At 40.2% G+C, this 12,897-nt stretch overlaps 2 protein-coding genes across 2 annotated transcripts; one reads left to right on the forward strand and one right to left on the reverse strand.

Moving 5' to 3' along the window:
• Positions 1 to 135: 135 nt before the first annotated feature.
• On the reverse strand, positions 136 to 6,798 carry LOC125311350 (polyribonucleotide nucleotidyltransferase 1, mitochondrial). The gene is made up of 28 exons (XM_048269290.1): positions 6,561 to 6,798; positions 6,249 to 6,309; positions 5,770 to 5,844; positions 5,493 to 5,598; positions 5,317 to 5,366; positions 5,152 to 5,215; positions 5,016 to 5,063; positions 4,792 to 4,905; positions 4,502 to 4,688; positions 4,330 to 4,381; positions 4,190 to 4,247; positions 3,970 to 4,066; positions 3,746 to 3,848; positions 3,548 to 3,618; positions 3,398 to 3,434; positions 3,015 to 3,081; positions 2,838 to 2,927; positions 2,692 to 2,745; positions 2,485 to 2,594; positions 1,835 to 1,906; positions 1,656 to 1,719; positions 1,457 to 1,540; positions 1,288 to 1,371; positions 1,075 to 1,181; positions 896 to 951; positions 691 to 769; positions 560 to 607; positions 136 to 408 (listed from the first exon to the last, which is right to left on the reverse strand). Exons 1-28 carry the CDS (start codon positions 6,680 to 6,682, stop codon positions 256 to 258), a joined length of 2,313 nt encoding a protein of 770 aa, XP_048125247.1. The 5' UTR covers positions 6,683 to 6,798; the 3' UTR covers positions 136 to 255.
• Positions 6,799 to 7,288: 490 nt separating this feature from the next.
• ppm1g (protein phosphatase, Mg2+/Mn2+ dependent, 1G) lies at positions 7,289 to 12,637 on the forward strand. Its single transcript, XM_048269291.1, has 10 exons — positions 7,289 to 7,851; positions 8,358 to 8,427; positions 8,609 to 8,694; positions 8,867 to 8,996; positions 9,370 to 9,869; positions 9,958 to 10,092; positions 10,226 to 10,460; positions 10,810 to 10,939; positions 11,226 to 11,322; positions 11,446 to 12,637. Exons 1-10 carry the CDS (start codon positions 7,741 to 7,743, stop codon positions 11,632 to 11,634), a joined length of 1,683 nt encoding a protein of 560 aa, XP_048125248.1. The 5' UTR covers positions 7,289 to 7,740; the 3' UTR covers positions 11,635 to 12,637.
• Positions 12,638 to 12,897: the final 260 nt, after the last annotated feature.

Below are 12,897 nucleotides of genomic sequence, written 5' to 3' on the forward strand. Positions count from 1 at the left end.
ATTGTTTCACATTTTTTATACAAATGTATATGTTTCTGAATGGGTTTTTACAAACAATAATCTGAATATAAAATGGAAAAAAAATTCACTGTATTGCACCCATGACATAATGAAATGAAGCACACTTAAAACAGATGAAAAGGAACAGTTGGACACAGTTTATTTACACTGGTGATTCATTAATACAGATATAGAAAAGACATGCACAATAGAAACAACTTCATGACATATTCATGGTACAGGAGTCCGTTTATTTCAGGAGGCACTTGAAGTTTGACCATTGCCTGTCCCCAAGGTGATACTGTGTTTGTCAGTCAGTGTTTTCACCACTGATGCTGCTGGGGACTGAAGCACCTTCCGAGAAAGTCTCATCCTTCCATCTGTTGGGTCGCGTCCAAAGAATTTAACCTGTCAGAGGAAACCATTTAAAAATAGCATTTTCCAAGAAATGATCTGCTCTACCAGCTAAGCACACTCAGATGATTGAAAACATCTTTATGATGTTTTATGATATTGAATACTCTTCAAAAACCCAATTTCGGGTCTGCAAAGCACTTACTTGGATCTGCTGTCCAACTTCAAAACCAAGGGCACTGGGATGTTTAATCTGAAATTGAACAGGAATATTATATTATCTGATAGTAACCCATAATCACTTGTGCATTCAAAACAGGTTAGACTCATACTAACCCGCTTATGGTCCAACTGAGAGTTATGCAAAAGCACGGGGCTCATATTGGGATAAAGCTTTACCATAACTCCAATATCCCTGTAGGAGAGGAGATGGAACAATAATTATTTCACATGCCTCCCATAATTAAATCAAATCACATAAAAAATAAACAAATAACATGAACTATTCAAAGCAATATAGATTGTTTTATAAACCGTTTACCTTATTTCAGTGATGGTTGCTGTGTAAATGGCACCAAATTCAAGTTGGTGTTCTTGCTACGCACATAAAAAATAAGACAACAGATACATAAGAAGACTCCCCAGGCAATCTCACATACAGGACTCACCAACAATGAGCAAAAACCCAAACAAACTTGGGGGAAAAAAACAGACTCTTACATCATCCTTGCAAATCTCTGTGATGAACTCCTGGGCTTCGCTCATGGCACCAGGTGTTGGCGCAAACACAGAGAAAGTCTCCTCATCCACTTGACTTATTGTGACACCTATTGGACAAATTATAAATACATTTTAAGTTTGCCCACATATTTGCTGTATCTTAGCTTAAGCATGTAACTAAAACATTAGACTCTTTAATTGAACGGAAATTACCTGTCTGAGCTTGAATCCGACGTAAATTGAGGCCACCTGGTCCCACAAAACGGGCTCTCTTTGAGACAGGCACACGGACATTTTCTATAACACAGAACAGGTATATATTTCTTTAAATAAAAACAAAGACTGAAATATTAAAACATCATCTAAACTGTAAAGATCGTACCAACAACAGGCCCATTTTCCTTTCTGGAGGCTCTTGGCTTAGCAATAGTCTGGTTCATGATGTGCAAAATCTCCTTTCTGGCCACTGACAAAACATGAAATCAATGTCATAATGGTATGAGGACAAGAGGGGCCTTTGTTAATACACCACATTGGTTGCTGAGATCATCTTTTTTTCACTCCATTTTATTTAGCTTTACCTGTGGCCTGCTGAATAGCCTCCATTACAATTTTCAAAGGCAGCCCATGAATCTTGATATCAGCCTGAGAAGAGAGGACATGTTGGAAGAATATCACAAGACACAAGATTTCTCTAAAAAAAGAAAGAAAAAAGTGAATAAAACTGAACCCAAGAGGACATATTGCCTGGTACTTGTACCTGTAAGGCATTGATGCCTTTAATCGTCCCTGCCATTTTGAAGTCCATATCACCATTGTAATCCTCAATTCCCTATTTTGGAAAAAATAAATAAATATTTATCGGCAACTTCCAAAATCAGCATCATTAACATGTTGGTCCTTAATTGAAATGATGGGCAAAGTGTAAAGTCACTTGATGTGTAAAGTTTTTCGTCCATGAACTGAAACTATGTGTGTGGCATGTGAAGCATTGAGCTGACCCACCGATGTCTGTGCTTAAGATCTTGCTCATGGTATTAAATTAGCAAATGGATCTTGCCGCATGATTAGCTGAAAGGGGAATTACGGCGATTTTTCACATAGATCTCCGTACACTGTGGGGGAATGAACACGGGGGCTTATGAACATGTCCCCAGTGTGTAGTGCTGCAGCTGCCTGGCTACTAGCTGTTGGCTGCAGCAATCGGTTTTACCTAGCTTGAGTTGCTGCAGCTAAAGCAGCCTGGCAGCTACAGCGCTACGCTTTGGGGGCATGAACATCGGGACTCAGGAACATGCCCCCAGAGTGTAGCACTGAAACTGATTAGCTTAAGTTAAACTTTAGACATGGTAGTTTGCCCGTAATTTCAATTAGGGCTTGTGAGGTGACAGCAATTTGGACATTTCATACCAGAATATCTGTCAGTAACCTATAATCCTGAATTTCAGACGGTTTCTCAGGATCAGGCTTGGATATCAAGCCAATTGCCACACCAGCCACAGCTGATGATATTGGCACACCTAAATCCAAAACAGATAAGGGTCAGTAAAGTTGATATGTCTGGATTCTTTCCTTTGATAAATGTTCAGAGCCATATGGGATCTTCACAATACATACCAGCATCCATCAGAGCCAAACTGCCTCCACAAGCAGATGCCATGGATGAAGATCCTGGAGAAGACATACATGTAATGCTCAGCCATGGAGAAAAGCACTAATCATGAATTAAATAGGTGCATAATAACAAAGATAAGGAGACAAACCATTGGATTCCAGAACTTCTGATGTGACACGAATTGTGAAGGGGAAGTCTTTGGGGATGATGGATCTCAAGGCTTTCTCCGCTAGTGCTCCTTTGGGATCAACAACAAAAAACAACAACATTAGGAATCTTACTACGATACTTGGCTCATTGCTTATGAGCAACAACAAACACTGACCGTGGCCCAGCTCCCTTCTGTTCATACCGCCCATCTTTCCAATCTCATTTGTTGCATATGGTGGGAACTGAAAGACACAAATTATTTAAAAAAAGATCATTCTAGGGCCCCGGCCGTGGCGCGACTGGCTGGGGCACCTGCACCGTAGACCGGCGACCCGGGTTTGATTCCCGCCCCATGGTCCTTTCCGGATCCTACCCCGACTCTCTCTCCCACTCGCTTCCTGTCATTCGTCACTGTCCTCTCATTAAAGGCATAAAAAGGCCAAAAAAAAAAAATATATACTTTCAAAAAAAAAAGAAGATCATTCTAGTTTGTTCAAATTAAGGTCACAGTATACTTTAAACTGTGGGTACATACATAGTTATGTTAATGCCACTTACTTCATAGTGAAGCATGAAATTCTTGTCTTTAATGCCACTGTTAAAAAGAAGAAATGAAGGAAATAATGTTATATGTTGAAATTGTCAATTCTCACACACATTCAATTATTTTTATATTATTATTTCAAATATTATTATTAATTGTCTTACCTTAAAGCTGTGGTAATTAAATCTGTTTTGACACTGGATTCAAGGGAGTCAAAAGTAACAGTGCAAAGAACCTATGGTATGAACCAAATGCACAGTTAGAAAATAAGAAGTGGAAACATACTAGTTAGTATGTAATCTGTTCAAAATATTTTATTCACACAATCACAGGTAAAATAATTAAAGAGAAATCCGTTATACCTGGGTTTGTCCTCTTTGGAATAGTGCTGAGCCATGTAAAGGCTTGAAAATATCCACTTCGCAAGAAATATCCCTCAGTGCAGTCAGACTTCTACCATCACATCTAGACCACAAATAAAATCTCTTACATAAAATCTATTACATAACTCTGATATGCATGCAGAAGAAAAGGTGGTATGGCACAGATGTTATCACAAGTCTATATGAGTACATCAGAAGCTTACCTTTTGTACTCGTTGAGCACTAGGTTTCGAAATACTTCCTTTGAAACCACATTGAACGACTCAATAACTTCAAAAAAATCTGCCTGAGGGTACTTTTCTAAAGAGACATAGGAAAGTTATAGAAATTCATAGAAAAGTTATATACTGTACATGATAAAGTTTACATAAAAAGGCTCTGGGTAATAAAGAAATTCTGAGCATAGCTTCATCAGGTCTTTACCTCTAATTTGCTCCTCAGTCTCCAATCTTATCTTGTTTACAGCCTCATCTCGGGAAATCTGAGGAGAAAATAGGTCTTAATATGAGATTGTAAAATGAATCTGCACATACAAGACACTTAATGCAATAAAGTATGCTTACTTTATCATGGGTGTAGTCAGTGAAAACTGCATAGATCTTTTCACTAGCCTGTCTGTAAAACAAATAGTCACAAATGTAGGTTCAACAGTGTATATCACATTTGCAGGAGATATGACTAGTAATACCTCAAAAAATGAAAAATGTAATGCAAGGAATGAAGACATGGTCTTACCTGCGTACAAATTCCACCATTTCTGGGGGGGGAACGAACAGTTTTTGAGGTGTTCGTTTGACCACTTTCTGCTCTCTGACCAGCTGCTGAATACCCAGGATGATCTGCTGGATGTGCTTGACACCAACCTTGATGGCGTGACAGAAATCTTGCTGAAGAACGTTCTCTCCAGAGGCCTCCATCATCACTAATGAAAGATACCAAAAGTGAGTGGACCTGTAAGGCTTCTGATGTGCCAATATCCCATTTACAATTGTTTAGCTGCATATGGAGACATGGGTGAGACATACCTACTTGACTGTGCGCTGCTCCTGCCACAACCAGATCCAGAGTGCTTTCGGACATTTGTTTTCGTGTGGGATTCACAATAAACTCCCCATCAACCAAACCCATCCTGACAGCACCTTAAAATTAACATTAGACACACGTCTGGCTTACACAGAATGTATGTCTGATAGTATTTATGTATTCACTCACACAGAACAATTAACCAGCGCATGTACCCATTACATACCTATTGGTCCATTCCATGGGATGTCTGACAAGGCCAGAGCAGCAGATGCTATTGGAAACAAACAAACCATGTGAGGAGTGCCTTTCAGCAAAAAATTATTATTTTGCTAGCTGAAAATTCGACTCATTAAGCTCACCTGCATTGATGGCAAGCACATCTGGATTATTAACTCCGTCGACAGCCAACAGGTTACAAAGCACCTGGAATATATAAAACAGGAATCATCATGTGCTTGATTTAATGACAGCTCAACTCAAATAATCAAAACATTAGGATTTTGTAAGATGTTGATATCACTTACTTGTGTGTCATAAAAATATCCCGCAGGGAAGAGGGGCCTTATTGACCGATCTGAGAAAAAAGGTGAGTTCAAACACTACCCTAAAGGCTTTCAATACAATACATACAAAAAGATAATGTATGTGAAAGTGGCTGTTTGGGCTGTTTAGTGGATGTTAAAAGGGTGATTAATCTTACCAATGAGTCTACTGGTCAGAATTTCATTATCTGTAGTTCCCAACTCTCGACGAAGATAATTGGTTGGTATTCTTCCAGCTGCAGCAGCCTTCTGTCTGTAATCCACCTAGTAATCGGGAGCAAATCGTTTTTTACAACACAAACACAAAGCTTATAGAGCAACCAACTAAATATCTCCAAATACAATTACGAAGGTTCCACTGTGTCTTGAAATATGTTAGAGCACTCAAAGGTAAATACATAAACAAGGATCCTCCATGTTGATGTAAGCACTTACAACAAGTGGCATGAACTGAGAGGGAGAGGGTTTTATTCTGCTGACAGCGGTGACCATGACAGAGGTATCCCCAAGCTTATGTAAGGGAAAAAAACAGTTAAGATTAGGGTTGGGAACCAAAATCCTGAATTGAGTAAAATAGATAAGAAGCAATCGGAACCCGAGACTCCAAAACAACAAGGCCTAGCAGTTATTTTAATTAGCTGCTCAAAATTGTTCTGTATGGATTATTAAGGCCTGTATATGTCTGTGCATCAATAAATAAATAAATATTCACTTTGAATGTTCAGTTAAGGTTTAGAACATACTACACCTGGAATAAAGATTAAAGATAGTATTACATTTTGGAATTGAATTGAGAAATCGACAAGCAGAATCAAAATCGGAATGATATCATTGGAATGATAACCCAATTATAAGAATGACTTTCTTGTGTAGATTGAATGGTCAGCTATGCAGCGTTGGAGTACTTATTTTACCTGTACAACTGCCGACCCGTCCGCAAATCTAGCAAGCTTCCCCGTAGATATCTCAAGCTTTCTTCATAGGTGAGAGGGAGTAAAGTAGGTGTTAAGATGTGCAGTAGAAGGCACAGAATTGCAATAAACATAGTTGCATACAATAATTACAGTAACAGAAAAAACTAAGCATCTTTAACCAAGTTTGCAAACTGAACGTCAGTTTATGATTGGCTTTGAGACACGTAAATTATAAGGATTATCAGTTTTACAAATCGTCTACGTGAGACTGTTAGAGATGTTAGCAGCATGACTGAAAGATTTGCTGCCTACCTTTCCCCTAAATCCACTCCAACTTTCCGTATAGTTCCATGACTGCCCCAAACACTCTGATGATGACAACAACGCACACTGAATCGGACCAACGAGGGTCCCAGTCCGAGTAAATATTTCATATTTAGACCAGAGACTGTAAAAAATCTTATTGTAAGAGCGGCATTGACAGATTGAAGTTACTGTAGAGCGCCATGTTAGATCACATGGCCGGAAACTCTGCAGTGGGCATGTTCCGTACGGTCTATGGCATGTTCAGGGTTGTTCGGTTCAAGATAAAAAAAAAAAAATACATACATACCATAGACTGTAAAAAGATACATACATATATAAACTTTACTTGTTTGCTGTTTATAGATAAAGAGCGTTTCCCACAGTTGAAGTGTGCATAACCAACACAATAACGTTATGTCTTTAACATAAACTACATTATGGATAATTATCAGGAGTTTATTGCGTTAAGAAAGTGAGAACATTGTCATGTGCCATGCTGCTGTGAAATGTACAACACTAGTCAGTAACTACATCAGATTAAGAAACAGCAGCCTTTAAAACCTTGTCATATGAAATAATAAGTGATTTCTTAGTCGATATGCATGCAGGTATTTAGAAAGTAAAATGAACTGAATTGGAGGAGTATCTAAAACTCAAGATGTTGTCCAAATTAACATCACAAGATCACGCCAAAAGTATCCTCCTCCGCGCTCTGAGTGGTTGACGCATTTCCTCTTCCGGTATGTCTCTCCGGTTCTTTTGAGGGTCTGTTGATTATGTTGGCAATTACACGTGCTGACATTTTTCTTTATTTTGAGTAATAGCCAAAGTTGATTTTACCTCAAAAAGGGATTATTTGGAAGTTCTGTGTAATTCAGTTGTTAGTTGGTCTTCGATGCGTTCGTTAATGCTAATTTTGAATCCTCTGTTTGGAAGAAACTCAAGACTACCTCTACTTGTGTTAGATAGCTAGCTAGCGAGCTAGCAATTACACCGGCTAGCTTCATAGCTTGTTCTACGGACCACTCTACATTGAGATGATTGAAAGTGTTCTTCAACAGGACTAGCTACCTGGCTCACTCTTTCAGTCACATTTGTCATACAAAAGAGTTTCACGTCTCTTTTGCTTTAACTGATTCAGATTACCAGATTGTTACCCACACAGTTATAAAGTTACTCTTCCATCATGGGGGCTTACTTGTCGCAGCCTAATACTGTTAAAACAAGTGCCAATGGAGGAAACCACAACATGACCTACGGATTTTCAGCCATGCAAGGATGGCGCATTTCTATGGAGGTAAGAACCCTTTGTTAGAGTATTGACTTAAAAGTTGCATGATGGCCTTGCTTGCTAGGGCGGTAAAATGTCGCAGATATGTGCAGCTAATGCTAACTGGATTGATATCTCACGCAGTCTTTGTAGCTTTGTGCTCTGCCCACCTTGGCCAACGAATATATAAGACTCGTGGGATTTGTTTTGTCGATCAATTTCATTGTTAACATTGCATAGTTACAGTTAACATTGTAGTTTGATTTCAGTACACATGCTAACCTGATATTAACTCGAATGCCTCCTAAGAGGTCAGTATGGCCAGATATTCAAACATGTTTCTACCCATTATTAGCAATACATTATGTTAGTTTCGTGAAGTTTTGGAAACATGTAAACATTTATTTATTGTTGCAAAAAGTGTTCCAACAAATCTATGATAAAGCACTATCCGAGAATGTACGATGCGCACAGTAAAATACAGCTAAAAGTAGATACTGCAACGTCTGTAAAGGCTTGTTTCTATCCTCCAGGATGCCCACAATTGCATTCCAGAACTGGATGAAGAAACGGCAATGTTTGCGGTCTATGATGGACATGGAGGTATGACGTTTAGGATTGATTTTACTGTTGCAAGAGACAATCACCCAGCCAAGTGTCCAAAATGGTCTATCCAACTTAATGGAAAACCCTGTAAATGCATCCATCCTATGAAATGGTTGTGCTATAGCCTGTGCATATCAATGTAGATATTATATTGGATATTAAATTGATCTCTCCCTAGGTGAGGAAGTTGCCTTGTATTGTTCCAAGTACTTACCAGACATCATTAAGGAGCAAAAGACTTACAAAGATGGCAAACTGCAAAAGGTAAACAGGTTCTCACACTAGCTATACTGATAAGTGTTTACATATGATCATGTGCATCATCACAGTTTTGTAGAATTACAAACAAAAAGTTTTTCCCACTCAGTCTAGTGGCCTCTGGTGCATTTGCATGTATGAAGCTGGCAGTATTAATGGACTCGCTCACACTTCACAGGCTTTAGAGGATGCCTTTTTAGCCATAGATGGGAGGATCACGACAGAGGAAGTGATCAAGGAGCTCGTTCAGATAGCCGGCCGTCCACAGGAAGAAGCGGCCAATGAAAAGGTGGCTGATGAGGATGATGGTGAGTGGGTTTTATGACGTAAATTCCCATTCATCAAAGCTACTATATAACCTTCCGGACAGATAGGGCTAATGCGGAGTATGTACTTTTTTATGTTTCTTTTGTTTTGGAATTCTTCTGGCTTAAAGCCAAATTAAACTAGCCTTCTTTGTCTTTCAAAAATAAACATTGCTGATACTGCCTTTGGCAAAGCTGAGAACAACAAATCAAAACAAAACAATGGCACATTTTTGAAATTATGAGGCCAAGCCCAGTAGTGTATAATTATTTTCAGGCTGTCCTTAAGGTATCCGAATTAGAGAGCATGCACTGTTCTACTTCATGAACACTGGGGTATTAACTTCACTGGGTCGTCTGCCTTTCTCCTCTTAAGTGGACAAAGAAGAGGCGGCTCTCCTGCACGAAGAGGCCACCATGACCATTGAGGAGCTGCTCATTCGCTACGGCCAGGACCTCACTGCCGCCAAGCACGCCAAGAAGTTGGCTAGCGAAGCCGCCAAGGAGTCAGATGCAGAGAAGGGCATTAATGGAGAAGTGGAGAGCACAGTCACCGGGGCAGACAGCAACGGGAAGGCCAAAGCGGCAGTGGCAACAGCGGGGGGGTCCAAAATCCGAGCCTGCAGGAGAGCGGCGGCGGTGGCGGCTGCGGCAGCAGGTGACTCGGGGAGCTCGGGTTCTGGGTCTGGGTCCAGCTCCGGGTCCAGTGGGGAGAAAGCTGGCAAAGAGGAGGGTGGCGCGGGATCAACAGGGGATGCTGGTCCTTCCTGCTCTGCCTCGGCTGCTCTGCCACAGGGAAGTACCAAGTCTAAGTTCTTTGAGGACAGCGAGGAGTCAGAAGACGGTGAGGATGAGGATGAGGGCAGCGATGAAGAGGTATGGACAGATATGGACTGTGTCTCATTATGAGTAACATGATTCAGTGGGAAGACTACCTTTAAATAACCAACTTTTTACCTCATAGGATTGCAGTGAGGAAGATGAAGGAGAAAACAGCAGTGAAAATGATGAAGATGACGACACCGAGGAACTGGAAGAAGATGATTCTGAAGATGAGGATGAGGATATGTGCTTACCTGGCATGGATGGGAAAGAGGAGGTACCACTGAACTCCATTCAGTAATGATTTGGTTCCTGTCTGAAACAAACTACCAGCAAAACAAACTACTAATCTTACATGGTTTTATGTTATGTCTGCAGTGGTTAATGTGGTTCTCTTCTGATCCCCTTAGCCTGGTTCCGACAGTGGTACCACAGCAGTTGTTGCACTTATCCGTGGGAAGCAGTTAATTGTGGCCAATGCAGGGGACTCCCGTTGCGTCGTGTCCGAGAAGGGGAAGGCCATTGACATGTCTTATGACCACAAACCAGAGGATGAAGTAGAGCTGGCTAGAATAAAGAATGCTGGAGGGAAAGTAACCATGGATGGTCGGGTCAATGGCGGACTCAACCTCTCCAGAGCCATTGGTAAATTATATATATATTTTAATGAATATTTACTTATTTGCATTAGTGCTTGACAGCTTTTTTTTTTTTTTTTTTTTTTTTTTGTGGAATGGTTGCTGGAATAGTTTATTTAGAGAGCACTGTTTGATTGCTTGCTCCAGCACTGTTTTCCATTATTGCCAAAGTGTACTTGTTGATGCCTGGGTTTAAACAAGTCACCCTCCCAAATGTTAAATCAAAAGGGAAACCACAGCTCCCTCAGCTGTGAAAAACTGAGGAGTTGAGAGTATATTTCCACTTGCAGTGGTACTTTTGATCCAGAGGAATCACCCAACTGAAATTACACCCTGTTTCTGTCACTACAATGCAGGAGATCATTTCTACAAGAGGAACAAGAATCTTCCTCCCGAAGAGCAGATGATCTCAGCCTTGCCAGATGTGAAAGTGCTAACTCTCAATGAGGAGCATGACTTCATGGTGCTCGCATGTGACGGAATCTGGTATGCTCTTCCATCTTTATTTTCTGTCTCTGTAGCAGCAACAACAACAATGATAACTTGACACCCAAAGCCCTTTACAGTGAAGGGGGAACCTCACTAACCACCATCAATGTGTAGCACCCATCAGATTCAGTGTCATATCAGGCAGAATCTGGTATGCTCATCTGTCTCTGTAGCAAACCTCTTGCCTTGATTCTAATGATCCATTATGTGATTCATTGCAGATGTAGGCATCCTTGTTTTATAGAGCAATGCATTGTAATGACCTTGGTCATTTTCTTCACAGGAATGTCATGAGCAGTCAGGAGGTGGTGGACTATATCAGTGAGAGGATGAAGCCTAAAGACGGTGAACATCGGTCGCTGACATCCATTGTTGAAGAGGTAGGATGCGTAGAGAGGTGTTTTCATGCCCTGACCAGTAGAAAAAAAGCTTCTTGTCCACTTTGTACAAGTTGTCTCTGTCTTTCTTTGGCTTTGTGAGTCTAATGTTGTTGCCCCCAATAGCTTCTTGACCATTGCCTGGCTCCAGACACGTCTGGCGATGGCACCGGCTGCGACAACATGACCTGTATGATCATCACCTTTGTGCCCTACGCTGGGGGAAACCAGGCAGAAGCCACCAAGAAGAGGAAGCCGGAGGAAACCGAGGCAGAAAAGAATGGCAGTGATAACAAGAAGTCCAAGACTGAATGAAATAAATCTCGAAGAGAATTCAATGAATGTCAGAACTCGAGGACAACCTGGGATGAAATGTTTGTTTAAAACAAAACACAAAAGACAGTGTCTGACGAGAAGGGAGGTCATTTTAGTTAACCCCAGACTAATAACATTAAAAGGTAAACCAGCCAATTTTTTTCTTCTTTTTGTAAATTTATTTTTTTTGCTTATATGCCCTGTTTTTGACTTGTTCACAAATATATTTGGATACGCTAAGCAACCACCTAGCCAAGATGTGACGAAAACATGATTCAAGTAGTTTGTCAATCCTAGGAATCTTAAATGTAATCGTCCGGTATCTTATGTCCTTGTTTTATGTATATAGTATTTTTTCCAGTACCTGTCATATAAAGTTTATTCGCCTTTTTATTGTGGATCAATGTGAGTTTTGGTGTCTGATGACCAGTGTATTATGTTCAAATTAGTTTTTTTTTTAAATAATGTCACAAATGAGATTTTGTTGACTTGTTTTACCAAGTTGGATCTTTTACTGCAGGTATTTTGACTTCACCCCATCCCCCTTTTTTCATTAACAAAAAAAGGGATTCCAGAGTTCCATTTGTGAGGTGTTTTACCCCAACATTCCTGTGCTTTTGGTTGTCGACCCATGAACCTCATCACCTGGGTTGTCCAAATTAAAAATTTGCGTTATGCACTAAATCTAACACACAACACCCAGCACTAGCTATAATTCAGACCGTAGAGGCAGAATTGGTGAAATGCCTGTCAAATCCAGGGACCGGAATCAGCTGATTCTGAAGCTGATTCTGTGTAGGGGGTAAGGCCATGATGGTTTAATAAAAAACCTGTCACAGGGAAAGCAGCTCTGGGCATTGCTCCTGTTAATTGTCTTGTTGTCTCCACATCCACATTTCAGTAAGGTTTATATACAAGGTATTTTGGAATATATATTTTGGTACTTTTTCAGCATCGTTGTGAGTTGCATAGGAGAAAATAAAAACACCTGCTCAAACCAAGATCTTATCGTTTTCCCTGAATCAATAAACCAATGTTGACAAAATTGTTTCAACATAGCCTTGTTATTGGACAAAAGTGTTCATTTTGGATGTGAAATTTGTAGCAGTGCTTACAGAATTGATTATAAGCTTGTAATTATTTCAGAGTACCCTTTCAATCATCCATAGCAAGGGACATCGTAAAGTGTAGCTAGGAGGACTACAGGTGGATACAATCTGAAATGTTTAAATACACATTACTGGGTCGCATGACCTTTAAACG

The sequence above is a fragment of the Alosa alosa genome, chromosome 18, assembly GCF_017589495.1.
Source record: "Alosa alosa isolate M-15738 ecotype Scorff River chromosome 18, AALO_Geno_1.1, whole genome shotgun sequence".
Lineage (NCBI taxonomy): Eukaryota > Metazoa > Chordata > Actinopteri > Clupeiformes > Clupeidae > Alosa > Alosa alosa.